Source organism: Felis catus, chromosome D4, assembly GCF_018350175.1.
Source record: "Felis catus isolate Fca126 chromosome D4, F.catus_Fca126_mat1.0, whole genome shotgun sequence".
In the NCBI taxonomy this organism is placed as follows: Eukaryota; Metazoa; Chordata; class Mammalia; order Carnivora; family Felidae; genus Felis; species Felis catus.
The window spans coordinates 84095233-84112290 of record NC_058380.1 but is presented as its reverse complement, the minus strand read 5'-3'; the positions used below and the strand labels follow the sequence as shown (position 1 = coordinate 84112290).

General features: G+C 41.7%; 1 protein-coding gene across 7 annotated transcripts in view; it reads right to left on the bottom strand.

Annotated features, from left to right (window-relative positions):
• The window catches only part of GAPVD1 (GTPase activating protein and VPS9 domains 1), a 75802-nt gene that overhangs the window by 4793 nt on the left and 53951 nt on the right, over nucleotides 1-17058 (bottom strand). For 3 of the 7 annotated variants that reach the window (XM_019816519.3, XM_011288444.3, XM_011288445.3), the window contains 12 exons: nucleotides 15744-15821; nucleotides 15238-15608; nucleotides 14189-14276; nucleotides 13102-13182; nucleotides 9433-9555; nucleotides 7777-7906; nucleotides 6649-6758; nucleotides 6294-6453; nucleotides 5262-5449; nucleotides 4352-4565; nucleotides 2087-2159; nucleotides 962-1159 (listed from right to left, as the gene is read on the bottom strand). In XM_019816519.3, coding sequence (XP_019672078.1) covers nucleotides 962-1159; nucleotides 2087-2159; nucleotides 4352-4565; nucleotides 5262-5449; nucleotides 6294-6453; nucleotides 6649-6758; nucleotides 7777-7906; nucleotides 9433-9555; nucleotides 13102-13182; nucleotides 14189-14276; nucleotides 15238-15608; nucleotides 15744-15821 — 1814 coding nt within the window. Of the gene's footprint in view, nucleotides 1-961; nucleotides 1160-2086; nucleotides 2160-4351; nucleotides 4566-5261; nucleotides 5450-6293; nucleotides 6454-6648; nucleotides 6759-7776; nucleotides 7907-9432; nucleotides 9556-13101; nucleotides 13183-14188; nucleotides 14351-15237; nucleotides 15609-15743; nucleotides 15822-17058 lie in introns of those variants that run through there. The other 4 variants (XM_011288446.3, XM_011288447.3, XM_045043109.1 and 1 more) reach the window with 3 other exon arrangements.

Genomic DNA, 17058 nt, shown 5'->3' with positions numbered 1-17058 from the left:
AGAGAGGGAGACACAGAATCGGAAACAGGCTCCAGGCTCCGAGCCATCAGCCCAGAGCCCGACGCGGGGCTCGAACTCACGGACCGCGAGATCGTGACCTGGCTGAAGTCGGACGCTTAACCGACTGCGCCACCCAGGCGCCCCATGTCAGGTATACTTTAGACGTCAACAGGTAGTCTGAGCTAACTGGAACACACAAGTGACACAGTCACTTGGTGGCTGTGTGCACCCAAACTGCATGGTTCCCCTGAAAATGCTCACAATAAACCGTTTAAACGATGACATTTCAATTTTAAAGTAAAAAGAAAAAAACAAAAAACACACAAGAGACATCAGTACATTTTAAGATAATATGGCACAGGGGCGCCTGGGTGGCCCAGTAGGTTAAGCATCTAACTCCTGATTTCGGCTCAGGTCATGATCTCACAGTTCATGGGATCAAGCCCCATGTCAGGCTCTGTGCTGACAGCCCAGAACCTGCTTGGGATTCTCTCTCTCCCTCCCTCTATCCCTTCCCTGCTTGCTCTCTCTCCCTCTCTCAAAATAAATAAACAAACCTTTAAAAAGATAACATGGCACAATTACAAAATAAGAGGCCAAAAGGAGACAGGTGTTTGGTAGATTTGACGGTTCAGGTGACAAGGACTATGAGGAATTCAGTGTGGAAGAAGATGGTAAGAGCACAATAAAAAGAATTCTCCCTCATTCACTCACTCAATAATTACATACCGAGCCCCAACCAAGAACCTCAGGCATGTAAAAGTTGAAAATGTTCATCTAGGAAGCCGGTCCTCCTATCCTTTCTTTCGAAAATCTTAACTTTCGGACAGAACAAGACTTCACATTAGACTCTTTCTGGGTAACACAGAGCTTGAGACTGGGAAGAGCACGTGAAGCCCCACACCAACCTGCTTGGAACCGCCAAATAAACTCTCTTCATTAATAGTAGTGAGGGGCCCACCTTTATCAACACAAATACCAAAACAGGGACAAAGTCGTCTGCTCCGGGGACGGAGTCCTCATTGGCCAGACTCAGGAGGTTCATGATCGTGGAGCACATTCTCAGGATGCACTGCACTTTGTCCCGGGGCGTCTTGTAAGCACTTATTGTCCTGATTTCTGACTGTGCGGATGGCCATGGTGCCTCCCGAAGATAAACCTAAGCGAGATCACAAACAGACCCGAATCTTGAGTTCAACAGCAACTACAGGAAGCGACCAGGACAACCTCCATGTCAGGAAGCAGAAGGGTAAGCTTGGTGCCTTTTCCTTTCTTCAGTAAAACCAGATTGTGGTTCCCTCCCTTGCACTAAGACTGAAGCTCAGTAAATTTTTAAATAATTTGCTTTGCATTTTCAAATGAATCAATCCTCCATTAATGGAGGAAAGGACATATGATAACACCAACCTAGACCTCATAAAATGCCAAACAATTATCTTTCCTAAATAGCTAGAATGGAACTTATCTACAAGGAGCAGCTGATTCTAAAAGTACAAACAAGCTACTTCTGAAGGAAAATATCGTAAAAATATGTTACCTTTGTTGCAGTTCTAGAAAGAACAGATTAAAAAAACCAAGGTAATTTATAAACTTATACTGACATTTCATTAGTGGGGACACTAATAAAACAGCCAGAAAAGTCAAATACCTGAACTTTTCCATTATTTTGTAGACGTTGTATGACACTAACAGGTAACTTTGATGTCACATTCAGATTCAATTTGTTCCCCTGGAATAGCTGTCACATTCTGTGGAGTGCCACCAGATCCCTTACTCGAATGGGACATTTCTGCAGAAACCTGGCTATAAAAACATCCCTGGAGAGCAAGGCTGCTGCAGGCGGAGCAGGTGTGGGCAGAAGCCCCGCCCGCACGCTGAGTGGCATCTGGGCAGGGGCCCCTCAGTGCAGCCCTCCTCCTCCTCTCCCCAAGGCCCCTTCCATGCCAGGATATGTTAATCCTAGGACCTCTGAGAACTTTAAAGTTAGAAATACCTCGAATGCAAATTGTGTTTTATAATTTATTATGTTCTGAACATGCATACGGCGTTATCAAGCAACTACTAATACTACATAAAACTGTATTACCTCTGGTATCTGTAGAGCTCTGTGATTTGCAGTCACTACTTTAGACAATCTCTGAATATGTTCATGAAGGACTCTGAAAACCCCAAAAACACATATGTAAATACATATTTCAGAAAAAAAAGGCACATAAAAAATGTTTTTTTTTTCAAAACATTTAAAACGTTAAGACTTCTTTCGAGATACAGATTACAATTATGGTTGAGACGCTTAGCTGTAAGTATTCCCTCTTGTCAAAAATGTCTCACACTTAGGATCTCCTTAGAAATGCTGAGTGGGCTGAGGGGAGGCAAGGAGAGTAGGGAAGTCCTTCCTTCCCAGCCCAGTTCAGCATTCCAAAGGAGAAAGGGGAGGAGCCCTAGCCCAGAAGCCACCCGGACACACTAATTAGTAAAAAGCACAGAGGAAGTAGAGGGATTAAAAGCCAGAAACCAAAGACCACAGAAGCTCAGACAGAGAAGGGACTCTGAGAACACTCAACCTCTCTCCTATTTCATAGATGAAAATAATCAGGCTTAGACAGGTGAAAGGCTTGCCTGAGGTCACACAAGGGTTAGCAGCAGGCGCTAAACCCAGCCTTCCTGGCTTCTACTGTTTTTTCCGGAGCCCTGGTTAACTGTGCACTCTATAAAACCTGAAGACATGCCACGGAGGAGAGGGTACCCAATACTGCTCTTTGCAGGAAATACAGTTTGAATGCCCCTACTCCCATTTATCCCATTCTGGAAGCTAAAAACTGGTCTCCGGAAAGAAAATATGTCCCATTTGGTGAAGGAGGCACAGAAGCCGGGGTGTGCCTCTTAACGTTTATTTATTTTTGAGAGACAGAGAGAGACAGAGCGTGAGCGGGGGAGGGGCAGAGAGAGAGAGGGAGACACAGAATCCAAAGCAGGGTCCAGGCTCCAAGCTGTCAGAACAGAGCCCGACGTGGGGCTCGAACCCACGAACCGTGAGATGACCCGAGCCGAAGTCGGATGCTCAACTGACTGAGCCCCCCAGGCGTCCCATGGGGTGTGCCTCTTAGACTATGAAGAGCGGGAGAGGCAGGCTAGAACAACCCTAACCCATTCACAGAAGAGTGCTCTCAAACATACATGTAAGACCTTAGCATTTCTGTGAAAGAAAGCTTCTATTAACCATTCATGACTCATCCTGAGGTCCTATCACATGGACCCCTTCAGAGTCACTGGCACAGTAAGCCGGTGTTACTGCTGGGGACAGAGTAGCCACCTCAACATGGCAGAAACAGGGCTGTGAAGCAGTGTTCAAGAAAGTGCAAGAGAGGGAAAATGAAAATGAGAAATCACCCATAGTCTTATTACCCCAAATATAACCACGGTTACCACTCCAGGTTTCTTTTTTTTTTTTTTTCAGGATAAATTTTTTTTAGGATTACTTTTTAAAACCAGCTTTATCGAGACATGACTCATACATCATAGATTTCCAGATATTTTTTGATATTCAAACATACAGCTTTTCATTCTTAATAAATAAATAATGAGCATACAGAAGTCAAGCCCTGTGCTTGATGCTGGGACAGAGTGGTAACTAACAGCATTATGTTCCTGCTCTCACGGAGACGACAATCCAGTGGAGGAGAGAAGCGTTCACCAGATGACCACACACAGCAGGGATCACTAAGGGGGTGATTCTGCACCTCCCCTCCTCCCGAGGGACATCTGGCAATGTCTGGAGACATTCTGGTTCTTACAACTGGTGGGGAACTACCAGCATCTCCTGTGTACAGACCAGAGATGCTGCCAAACATCCTGCAAGGCACACAGCAGCCTCCCACCCCAAGGAGTTACCTGGCCCCACGTGCCAGTAGTGCCAGGCCGAGGAACTGTGACTCTACCAGATGTGAAACCCCAACAGTGGCAAGTGCTAAAGAAAGGTACGCAGGTCCGAGAGAGCCCTGCCAGGGACTGACCCTGGTCAGAAAGGTCAGAAGAGTGGTGCTGCAGTCTAGACGTGAAGGATAAGGAAGAGCAGGAAGAGGAAAGAAGGGGAGAACAGCTAAGGCAGAATAGCAGCAGGGCCTTCCAGAAAGGCCATACCGATTGATATGCCCTCCGGCCCAATTCCCCACTCCCTGAAAACAGAGTGCTATCCTTCTTTCTGCCCTGGTCACTCAGATGGGGGAAAATGATAGCATGCACTGCCTTTACTGGCATCGCTAAGTCTCACGCACAGCTTGTGTAAAACACGGGACTGGCTGATGTACCCCTACGTGGTCAACACAGGTGCGGTAAACATGGGAGTGCTCACTGGTCACGAAGTATGTCCCCATCCTGGTTAGGGTAGAAAGCAAGCTTGAAAATCCGATTCATCACGCTTCGTTCAATGGCCAGCTGAGCATCCTGAAGCTGCTCCTCACTCGCATTCTGCCATATGACGTCCTGGGCCATTGCACCATAAAGGAACTGCAGAAAATCCTCTACCTGAGCAGTTTTATCATCAGCTGCTGTGAGTTTCTGAAAGTCTCCAATGCAAAATAATGATTTTTTATAATATACTATCTGAATAATCTTAAAAAGGAAATTACAGAAATCATTTTAATCACTAGCTCTGCAGATGTTATGTTCTTAAAGCCAAAAGTGTATATGCATATGGCTTATTTTAGGAGAATGTGGTCAGATCATTAAAATCAGAAGATAGGTAAGAAATATGCAAAAGTTTAAAAGCAAGGGGTTTGTCATAAAAATGACATACTTTGAAAAAAAAAGGTTTTTTTGACTTTAAGAAAAAAACAAAAATTTAAAAACAATATAAAGATGACATACTTTTACTAATGTATAGACTTACTGAATCTTTACACTGTACACCTAAAACTAACATAACACCATATATATATTAATTATAGTGTAATTTAAAAAATTAAAAAGTTAAAAGCTTTTTAAAAATGATATGCTTTATTTTAAATGTGAGAAAAACATACACAGGATCCAAAACTCTAACCAATTTTCCCAATTTTGTATAAACTACAGATATTCGATCCAGGATAAAAATGGAATGTATTGGTTGGACGTTAAGGTTTAATTAAGAATCCATAAAACACGTGGGAGTTTAAGGGACTACTTGTAGACATGCAGATACTCAAATTAGCAAAACAAAAATTTCCAAATCTCCCCACGAATCCATGGCTGAAGAGATGCTTCAACCAAAGGTCTTTAGTTACCTTGAATGAATTCCCTGATCTTCTTTTCTTTGCTCTCAAGCAGCAACCTTACACAGACGGTGGTAAAGTATCGATTGGCCACCTCTTTGTCCCGCAAGACCCTTTGCAGTAGCCTTTCCAGGTGAGCCTGCGTGGTCTGCAGTCCTTGCCGACAGCGAGTGAGATAAGCAATATAGGGGGCCCTTTTCCTAAAAGGAAATATGCTTTGCAGGACATCACATACGTACAGTGCACACTTTGGAGACCAAGAGTCTTAATTTTTTCTCATAGACTTTGGTTTTGCCAATTAGCCACGTCAGGCTGCAGACAACTGTCTTGAGGACTAACAATGCTGCCTGCTTAAGAAACAGAACCATTGTGCGTAATTGTGAAGAATAACGTCTACTGGGCTGAACACTTAGCTACCCAACTCACTAAATGTTACTAAGTCCCTTGGCATCGTTGGTCTATTTTATATTGGCCCACAGTCTCCATGTTGGTAGGATAGGACCTCATACTTCACAGGAAATTGATAGCTATAGAAGACTAAAATAATTACAAAATATAGGTTAATACACCACTAGACCATTAAACGTATCATCAATTATTTGCTTATAGTCTAATCGTAACAATCATTAAAGTGCCCATTCCCTAAGCCCAGGGGCCTCTTCATTTCCCAAGGATCTCTATTACATTCTTCTCCTGAACTGTTAGCAAAGGGCTAGCAGCAGACAGAGGGCAGCAATTTTTAGGCCTACTCCTTCCCTACTCCAGGAAATAGTTTTTCCTATCACCCCGAAAAAAAGCTAAAGCTAGCTATTCTGGCCTCACCTCTGCTAGCACGGCTTCTGTGCAAAGCTGAAGGAAACTGAATTTCTCTGTTAGTCAGAACTGCTCATTTACAACTACACTTCCAGATAAATATCCAAACGTGTTCGTCATCCAGGTAAACACAGCCAAGCACATTGCAGTAAGCCCAGATTCACTTGTGAAATACAAAAAGACACTTGGAGCTGAAAATAGGCTGACAAGTGAAGCAAGCTGGGTAATTACCTGTAGTCCTCGGCAATAGAGGCCAGCAGTTTCCTACAAGTTCTGTTATCAAAGCGGCACACACAGCGCATAGTTTCTTGAAGTTGAGCCATTAAGTTCTTATCTTGTAGGTTAATTGCTTCAGCTATTTGAACTTTTAAGAAGCAAACAATTTCATTGTCTAAACAAACAAACAACAGAATTCTGTTATTGTTGGGAATTTCCATTGTACGCCATCCCTCAGCCTTTGGGATATCCCATTCTGCTCCACCATGGATCAGCAGAACTAAACCATATGGAATTGTTACACAGCTTAAATACAGTGGAATACAGGTGGTTTCATATGATCCAACCTACAAATACAGGAAAAACTTACCTTCTGGGTCTGTGTGGTCTGGTAGACCATTTCTTGTTGAATGGGTTAGCACTGGGAAAGCAACGGAATCCGCAGAGCAAAGAGCAAGTCTCAGTTTCTTTTTTGCATCTCTGAAGAATGAACCAAAAGTACATTAATTTCTTTATCCAGAGATGGTCATATTTTATGAACACTCACTATACAAACTAATATGCTACCTCAGGACTCAGATGTTTCGAGCAGAAATAAAAAATTAATTTTTAATTTACTGACAGCTCACTTAAAGGAACAGGCTTTACTTGTTACCCGAGGAGCAAGGCTATATAAAAATGCTCTGAGCAAGGACTATTCTGTAAAGTCACCAGAATCAAACAAATCCTTTTGGACCCTGTAACATAAACCAAATCCCACAACGGCCACTGGGAGGAGAATGAGAAAGCGCCATGATGCCAGGGTCAGGAGGGACCACAGAAGTCACCAGAACCATCTCACCATCCAAACTAAGAACACTGTCCACCAGGTCTCCTGAGAAAGGTTGATCTTGACACAAGACAAGCTCACCACTCGACAAGAAGCCCTTTCTATCACTCTACTGCTTGAAACTGCGGCTGACCCTACCACCCACTTGGTCTCCCCCAGCATTTCCCACGTGGGCAGGGAGCCTGGGGTCTGCAAAGGCACTGCCACTTGTTTCATTTAAAGGACGTATGTGGTCCCTGTGAGCACACGAGGTGGATGTTTTTTCACTCCTGAATTAAAGTGTTTGATGTACGGAATCCAAAGTGAAGCAAGGTTTTCTCAGGAAACTGCATTTCATTCATTCTCTCTGCTTTATACATTTTTTTTTTTTTCTTTTTGGTTTGGTTTTTTTCTCTTAAGACAGAGAGCACAAACGAGGGAGAAGGCCAGAGGGATAATCTTGAGCAGGCTCCACACTCAGCACAGAGCCTGATGTGGGGTTCGATCCCACAACCATGGGATCAGGACCTGCGCCGAAATCAAGATTCAGATGCTCAACTGGACGAGCCACCCAGACGACTCCCCTGCTTTATACATTTACTAGATGGCTCAATGAATCCTGACTTGCAGTGACAACAGTGCTGATGGAAAGTCCAAACCCACAAATTCGCAATCCTCTCAAAGAAATACCTGTACGAAAAAGCGGAGTCCTGAGGGTGGGCCGCTTGGCTCGCGGAGTCCGGGAGATCATCAGCCGACATGTTCTGCAGTGTTTCCTCACGAGGAGAGTCCTGTGCACTCTCACCATCACCCATGACCTCTACACAAACCCACCCCCAGAGAGGAAAAGCAGGTTAACCTGGGGGCCTAGCACTAGTATGTGTTCAGAGCAACTCAACAATAAATTTGCACTGTGCTTTTCAGCCGGAGTGCTTTGAGAAAGAAGGAAAAGCACTTCATTTAAACAAGCTGATAGCAATGACAATAAATCAAGGGAGCAGTTGTTGAGAAGTGAATGATTTTTACTTCCTGTACCAATCTTAAAACAACAAACGTCTGTGACTAAACAGATAATGCTCTAATCAGATTCACTGAACCACAGAACCAAGAGGAGCCTCAAAAATCATTCTACATAAAACCCTCTTTTATAGACATGGGGTCTTGCCCAATCAGAAAGTGGCTTGCTGTAAAAGCCCTGGGCTAGCTGGCTGCTGAGGTGAACCACGCACCCTAGTAAGGAGGCTGGGAGACCTGAGCGCCCTTCCCACTGCCCAAGAATGAGCTGGGACGAACTCACAAATGCAGCCAGGACAGATCTGTGGTTCCCGCAGCGGTTTTTATGTTTCTAATTAACCAATTTAGAGAATATGTTCATGTACAAAATCAAAAGGAATAAAAATTCGTTAATATAATAAAGATCCTGTCCTTACACAGGGCAAATATGTTTATTAGGAGATAATTTCAAATGCTTCAGGAAAAAATACATGGAGAGAAGGTGGCAAAATGTTAACACCTGATAGAGGTAGAGGGAATATGGACCTCCACTGTACTATTCTTTCAAATCTTTTGTTATTTATTTTTTCAAAATAATAAGTATGGGAAGTTCTCCTCTACTCCGGCTTCCCATTGTGCTCCCTATGAATTTCCCTTGAGCCAGCTCACATTACAGGTTTGTCAGATTCTTCCAGAGACACTGTGCACATACAAGCATAAACACATGTGCATACAACTTATGCTTTTATATACTTTTCCTCTCCTCTTCATCATGGGGATTATAGCTATTAAAAAGCTACTTTTTATTCAGATCACTTTTTTCACTGTGATACCAAAGTTAGTACAGTTGACCCTTGAACAACACAGGTTTGAAATGCATGGGTGCACATATACATGGATTTGCTTTCCTTATTTTTTTTTAAATTTTATTTTTAAGCAATGTCCACTCCCAAAGTGGGGGCTCAAACTCACAACCCCAAGATCAAGAGTCATAGGCTCTTCCGACTGAGCCAGTCAGGCACCCCTACATGGATTTTTTTCAATAAATACATACGGTACTGTGACTGTATATCCTTAACAATGATTTCCTTAACAACACTGTCTTTCCTCTAGCTTACTTTACCGTAAGAATACAGTGTATTAAACGTGTAACATACAGATATGTGTTAACTATTTGTTACTGTTAAGGTTTCCAGTCAACAGCAGGCTATTAGCAGTTAAGTTTTGGGGGAGTCAAAAGTCACATATCAATTTTTAGCTATGCAGGAGGTTGGTGCCCCTACCCCCTTTCCCACCCCCCACCCCCACACTGTTTAGGGTTAACTATATTCAAATCTTTATCATGATTATCACCTGTACTTTCATAGTTTGCCATTGCTCCTTCACTGGGGCTGGTTCGTTTAATGGCATTCCTGTATTTGTCCAGAATATCCTCAGCGACCTGAGCTTGTGCACTGAGTCTAGGGCTGGGATCATCTGCAGGGGAAAGGAGAGTGAGAGAATTAGCTTCCCTTGGTTTGCACCAACTCTGATGTTAGTATGATACCAGTAGCATAATCCCAAAGACGGATTAGGAGGTGAGACTTAAAAAGAGCACATATCTCAATGTTAAGAGGCACCATGCAGCTGCCTGCTCGTCCCATTTCTAGGTCTGAGAGCCTTGCCACAGCACGCAATTGGGAGGATTAGCTCCACTTTCTCATCATCGCCAAAATTCTGCATGATGGTGTTAAGAAACTCAGTGCAGACTAAATGGATGATGGGTTTCTAAAGTGCTTATAACTCAAGTCACTGTTATTAGCAATGCATGCTAACAGAACTTCCAACAATGCATTGTTATAGGCAGATTCATTTATTCAGACATCTCCATGCTGAAGGGTAAAAAACAGTATCAAATTTAGAATTAATCCCTTTTAAATAATAAAAAAAAAATGACTTCTTCCATTCTTGCTGTATGACTTTCTCTCTCTACACATTTCAAACCTTTAGATATTAATATTCTGTCTCACTAAATCTGACCACGACAGTGAAGCTGCTGGAAGAGAGCACTTTTGTGAATCTAGCCACTGCTGGAGAGTGCTGGAAATGTACCCGGGGTACAGGGAGAAAAAGCTTATCACAATCACAGATGTAGCACTGTTTACTTTCAGGACCATTATCCTGTCAGCAAAATCAGCACACTGAAATGTGTTCCTGGAGCCTAAGATGGCAGAGTCATTAATTAACAGTCATCAAAGCAAAGAGCTGCTACAGATCCATGGGACAAAATAAAGTTCTAGAGTGAAATGCAAACTCCTGACATAGATCCAGACCAAGCAGGTAACCACAAATGTCCGTATTCTGGTAGAATCCCATTTTTCAAGAAGTCTAACAACACATAAAAAATCACTAGATTATATATGTGTGTGCGTAATAGCAGCTAATAATAATAGCAGCTAACATTTCTTGAGCACTTACCACATGCCAGAAACTGTGCTAAGCACCTTTTACGAACAATCTCAATCATCACAACAACCCTACAGGGAGGTACTTTTATCACCTTCACTCTCTAGAGGAGGAAATCAGGTATAGAAAGGTTAAGCAGTATATGCTCATGGGCTCTTCCGTTTCCATGGAAAATAAAATTTAGTATCCATGTCTCTGTATAATTGCAGTAAATTACAGAAAAAGAGGATTTCCAAAGTAATTGAATCTTTCTGCTGTAATGGTATTTGAATTCATGAGAAAAGAGTTCTAAGAAAATCTGATCTTCACAATGTAAACTGATAAAACATCTACCATTACAAAATCTTTCTTTGGAAGGGGAGTACCTTTTTGCTATTGGTTTTGAGTGCTGTTGAGGGCTCTGAAAAAGGGAATAAAATTTGGCTAATCGTAAAGCCATAATGTCACTTATAACCTCTAATTCTATGCCGTTCTTAAGAATTTTTTCCAGGAAGGGGTACCTGGTGGCTCAGTAGGTTAAGCATCTGACTTGACCTCAGCTCAGGTCATCATCTCACAGTTGGTGGGATCGAGCCCCACATGGGGCTTGGTGCAGACAGTACAGAGCCTGCTTGGGATTCTCTCTCTTCCTCTCTCTCTCAAATAAACATTAACAATTAAAAAAAAAAAAGAATTTTATCCCAGGAAAATAATGGAAATAAACAAAAAATGCCGTACATACGAAGCTGTGAGCATTATTTTCACAGTAAAAAACTGGATACCATTTAAGTATCCAAAAGTAAGAGAGCATTCAGGAGGCCATAAAATGATATGACAGATTATCTGTGAGTCACTACAAATTATTAAAAACCAATCATGTCTAGTAGAAACTGGAGAGGGTTTATGAAATCACATTTGGTGAAAGAAGGATGCAAAGTTACACACATAATCTGATTCAGTCATGAAAAAGCCACATACAAATATGGAAAGACTGGGAAAGAACATGGAAAAAAAAAAAAAAAGAACAGTTAGGGTGACTGGATTATGGACAGACTGTTAAGAAATATCCTTTCATAACATTTAAAAATTGTTTTAACGATAATTTTCAACAGGTAACTAATTAGAACTGGGTAGAAATATTTCTACATTAGTAGGGAATCTAAGTTGCTTGAATCAAATACAAAGAAAATGAAGTATCTTATGGAAAAAAACTTACCCTACTTAGCTTCTAGATTAGGCACCAAGAACCAAGAAATATGTTTGCCCAAAGACACAAGTAAAAAATAACTTATAACTTCTCCAATGACTGATTCGACGTTTTAAAAACAGATTTCATTATAAGAATTTCCCTCCATAAATGCTAGTGGTGTTCTAATACTAGGAACATGGACAGGAAACAAATGTTTCCAATTCTTCTCAATCAGACTGTAATTCCTGAAGAAGACGGGACATGTGATTTGACTTAATAACTACAACACTTAGCACAGTGCCTGGCACGAGTCAGATGTTCAGAAAGTATTTGCTGATTGAATAAGAGAGGTTTGCTGGCTCTCGCACAGAACCATGGCCTGGAAGCCCAGCTCCTGCTCTCCAAAGCCCTTCATTCCCACAAAGTCACCTCACCAGACGGTATGCTAGACCATGGAAATACATCCAATTAGAAGGAGCCAGATATTAGAATAACATGCATTAAAATGGGATTCTACCTGTACTATACTGAGCTCTCTGAGGAGGATGTTCTTTGGAAACCTATGCCATTTTTTAATAAAAATCTTCATTTTAACTTAGTGGGATAACATAATTGAAAATCAAGGTAAGAAAAAAAGGAGGTGAGAAATTAATTTCCCTCTAGATGCTCTACAGTCCTCGGAAACAGTACAAAGCTATCAGACTCAAGGTTGGGTCATTAACACTACTCCTCAAACTCATTCCTTTTAGGGTGCTCATTCATAATATGCCAAACAGAAAGCTGCAAAAATACAAATGCTGAATAAAGTAAAACCCAACCCCTAGGTGTCTTTTCCTTGGGCCAGACAGCAATGTTAAAAGGATTCAAGCTGTAAAAAACTGGCAAAGTTCATAAATTTATGATATTGTTTGAACATTTTATCACACAAAAAGGAAACGATTAGGTCAAGCAGAATTTCCCTATGATCCCGAATAATCAAGAACTATAGATGGAAATAAATTTAGAATTCTCTGATCAACATTAGCGAAAACTATACAATCAACGTTCCAAAGATGTGGCATGCATCGCACTAGAACCATCACCACACTTCCCTAAAAGGCACTGCGTGTCATCATCCCACTGACATGTCGAGTTGTAGGGAATGCCTAGAGGCCCAGGATCGGGAGCCTCCTCATAAACAGAAGTTATGATAATGAGGATGATGATGGTGGTGGCGGTCTGCAGGAAGAGCACACTGAGATTCACTGTGGCCACCAACTGGATACCACAGAGCTATGAAGAACATACTCCCCACTGTACACACACAAACACATTCTTCTAGAAAGGCAACGCTTATGGCACCCAAGAAAAAGTGTTATGAAATATGTGCTCTGGGAATGAAGGAGCCAGGAAGTCCATGGTCTACAAACCTGTGAGTGTTGAGAATCTGTCAGGCCCCAGATCATCTTTGTCTTTTTCTTGTTTTTCTTTCTTTCTAAATGGTATAGGAGCTGGAAATTAAATAAAGTCAGTAGTGTGACATATAACATACTGCACTACTCGGAAGACAGCAGTCATTTTGGAGTATTAACTGGTGTGCCAACATTTCTAAGTGAAAGGAAGGTGAAAAGTTTAAAAGCTAAGAAATCCCGAGTGTCAACTGATAATCGTTCTTAAGAGAGCATTGAAGGTTCTTACAGAAGCTTGCAGAATCTGCTTTGGGGTCATCTGCCACAGGAAGAATGATTTAATTCGAATCTATTGGGACTAAATCAAAACCACTGCCTCTTAACCTCTGCTCAAAAACAACACACTCAAAGCTCTCAGTCTCATTCTCTCCTCATCAAGTGGGCTTGAGTGCGGCGTGAAAGCAGTGTTCCTCAGCTCCTGAGTGCCACAGAGCCGAGAAGAGGCCTTCAGAAGAAGTCCCTAGCTTTAATCCTGGACGATCTCTCCTTGCAGGAAGAGACGCTTTTGTCAACTCAATTCTCAATATCTACTGGTACAATGCCAGGCTATTCACAAGGAAAAAAAAAAAAAAAAGAGAAAGCAAATAAAACGATTTTATACAACTGCCTTCCAAAATACTCACTAATATTCAGGATATAAACATTCTCAACGAACATAACCATAAAAAGCTTAAGTTATTCCAGGAATGTAAAGGATAAATTTTCAATGTTTAATTACCAATAGCATCCCTTTTTCCTGCAATAATTATTAGCAATACATGTCAAAAGTCCTATCTTTAACTTCAACAATATATGATATTTAAACAGCCGTCACCTGCCTGACTTCCATGTATGAAACCACTACCACTTCATGCAATGAACAAGAACTATCATTTCTAAAGGTCTGTCTTAGCATTCACCTGAGTGAAACCATTTTCTATATCCTCAAAACAGCTAGAAACTTAGGCCCAGCAAGCCTCACAGAGAAGTTGACATATTGGCTCTCTGGAAGAGATTTGGGGGCTTTGCTTCTTGTTGCTAATATAATTCTAATATTTTATAAAATTACCTTTAGGCATGGCAGAAACAAAACGTTTTCTCCACCAAGGTCTGTTCCTGTCTGATTTCTCATCATCGCTATCTTTGCGTTCTTCAGTCTGTAGAAAAAGTTTGATGCTTTATTTGGAGTTGGACAGCAGGATAAATTACTATGAAAAGGATTTCAGTTTGTCTGTGAAATACAAAAACCACTCTTGTTTGTCTTAAAAGCAAACTGTTCTTATTGCTTCTGAAATATGGAAGTACACCTTTTAAGCACCAGACTATGATCTGCTTGAGGGCAGGCACTATCTCATTACTGTTAATAAACTGAAACCTTAATACAGAGCCTAGCATACAGCAGGCACTCAATAAATACTTAGGGAAGGTGCAAGCGTAATGCAAATAAAGTCTAGAGGGGTAGCAGAGACGACAGCAGTAGTAGCACCAATAAAACTGAGTATGCACTGCGTGACAAATATTGAGTGTAAGGATATATATAGTCCCATTTAAACCTCACAGTCACCTTAGGAGATAAATACTACTATTAAACCTTTTATAGATGAGAAGGGGCTAAAAAAGGTTATCTCCCCATCTTCCCCAAAGTTACATAGTCTGCCTGTGGCATAGCTGGGACTCAAACCCAGATCCAACCAACTTCAGAATTCTTGTTTTGATCACCAATTATAATGAGTTATTAAGATCACATGTCAAAGAGCAGAAACTGTAATTCCTTCACTGGTCTATCATGTGGCCTCAGACACATCATTTACTTTCTCAACTCAGAAGGAAACTGTAAGGTTTAAATGAAATTAAATAAAAAATTGCTTGCAGAAAAGTTAAAAGTGTCACAAAAATGCATAATATATTACTACAAAAGCAAAACAGTACAGGTTTCCCATGGACCACAGTTGTGGACAAACTAGATGGACAGATCACCCTTAATCATGACTACTGTCTGTCCTTCCTCTTAGATTTATTTATGCCATGTTAATTTCAGATAACCAGACAGCCAGGCAGATAGAACACTAAAGCTGCCCACAATCAGCACAATTCTTCGATATGGCCTGTGTCCCATACCTCTCCTCTTGAGGAGTCCTTACTCGGGGATGAAGATGATGAATGAGGTGCAGCCACCAAAGAAGTAGCACCAATGGCTGCAGCTGGAGGGAGTTCTCGTTCTTCGTTCCCTGGACGTCGGTTCCAGCTGGGATCGCTCATAGGTCGCCGGACAGATGAGACTATATCAGAGCTCCTGCTGCGAACTAATCTTTCAGGGTATGAATGCCTTTGCTTGAATGCTTCCATCTCAGCTGGAGTTAAAACATGGGAACCAAAATTTGGCAACCTGGCCTCATTTCCTCCCACAGCTCCTTCCAGGATTGGGGGATCTGGTGGTGGATGCGATGGCCTGGCATAGTGAACCTTTGGCCTTACCACAGCAGAAACCCCTGGAACAAGAGGAAAAAAAGTTTGCAACTGAGACAGAACTAGGCATTTTAATGCCAAAAAAGGCATTAACAAAGGATTTTGGCTCTGTTCTCCTGCCCAGGGTAAGAGTCAAAAAGCTCATTTGACTAGTTTACCTTCATGTGAAGACAGTGGATCAAACATGGCAAGTAGAGACTCTGACTGAGAAGGAGGAGAGGTCAACTGGTGGGCGCCTAAAACAAACAGGCAAACTGTAAGAAATCAGAACTCATCACTCAGTAAGAGTTCCTACACAGTGAAAAAGGTTCTAGCATTCTTCCAAGGTTTTCCTTTTCTGATCAATAAAACTTGAGGGGCATATCAGGAAAAAAAAAAAAAGAATGTGGGGTGCCTGGGTCAGTTAAGCATCCAACTCTGGATTTCAGATCATCATGATCTCATGGTTTGTGAGTTCGAGCCCACTTCAGGCTCTGCCCTGACAGGGAAGAGCCTGCTTGGGATTCTTTCTCTGCCCCTCCCTTGCTTGCTTGGTCCTCTTTACTCTCTCTCAAAATAAATAAATAAACAAATATGAAAGAAAGAAAGAAAGAAAGAAAGAAAGAAAGAAAGAAAGAAAGAAAGAAAGAAAGAAAGAAAGAAAGAAAGAAAGAAAGAAAGAAAGAAAGAAGAAGGAAGGAAGGAAGGAAGGAAGGAAGGAAGGAAGGAAGGAAGGAAGGAAAGAAAGAAAGAAAGAAAGAAAGAAAGAAAGAAAGAAAGAAAGAAAGAAAGAAAGAAAAAGAGGGAGGGAGAGGGAGGGAGGGAAAGAAAGAAGAAGGAAAGAAGGAAAGAAGGAAAGAAGAAAGAAAGAAGAAAGAAAGAAAGAAAGAAAGAAAGAAAGAAAGAAAGAAAGAAAGAAAGAAAGAAAGAAAGAAAGAAAGAAAGAAAGAGAGAGAGAGAGAGAGGGAGGGAGGGAGGGAGGGAGGGAGGGAGGGAGGGAGGGAGGGAGAAAACAAGGCACCTGGGTGGCTCAGTTGGTTAAGTATCTGGCTTTTGATTTCAGCTCAGGGCATGGACTTGCAGTTTGTGAGATCCAGCCTCACGTTGGGCTCTAAGCTGATAGTGCCGAGCCTGCTTGCGATTCTCTCTCTCCCTCTATCTCTGTGACTCTCCCCTGCTCGTGCACATTTTCAAATGGAATAAATAAACATTTAGGGGGCACCTGGGTGGCTCAGTTGGTTAAGCATCCAACTTCAGCTCAGGTCATGATCTCACAGTTCGTGAGTTCAGGCCCTGAACTGGGCTTTGTGCTGACGGCTCAGAGCCTGGAGCCTGCTTCGGACTCTGTGTCTCTTTCTCTCTCTGCCCCTCCCCCGCTTGTGCTCTGTCTCTGTCTCTCAAAAATAAATAAACGTTAAAAAAAATTTTTTTAAATAATAAAAAAAAGAAAAAAAAAGAACCTAATATATTCTGATTACTTCAAATTCATGGTAT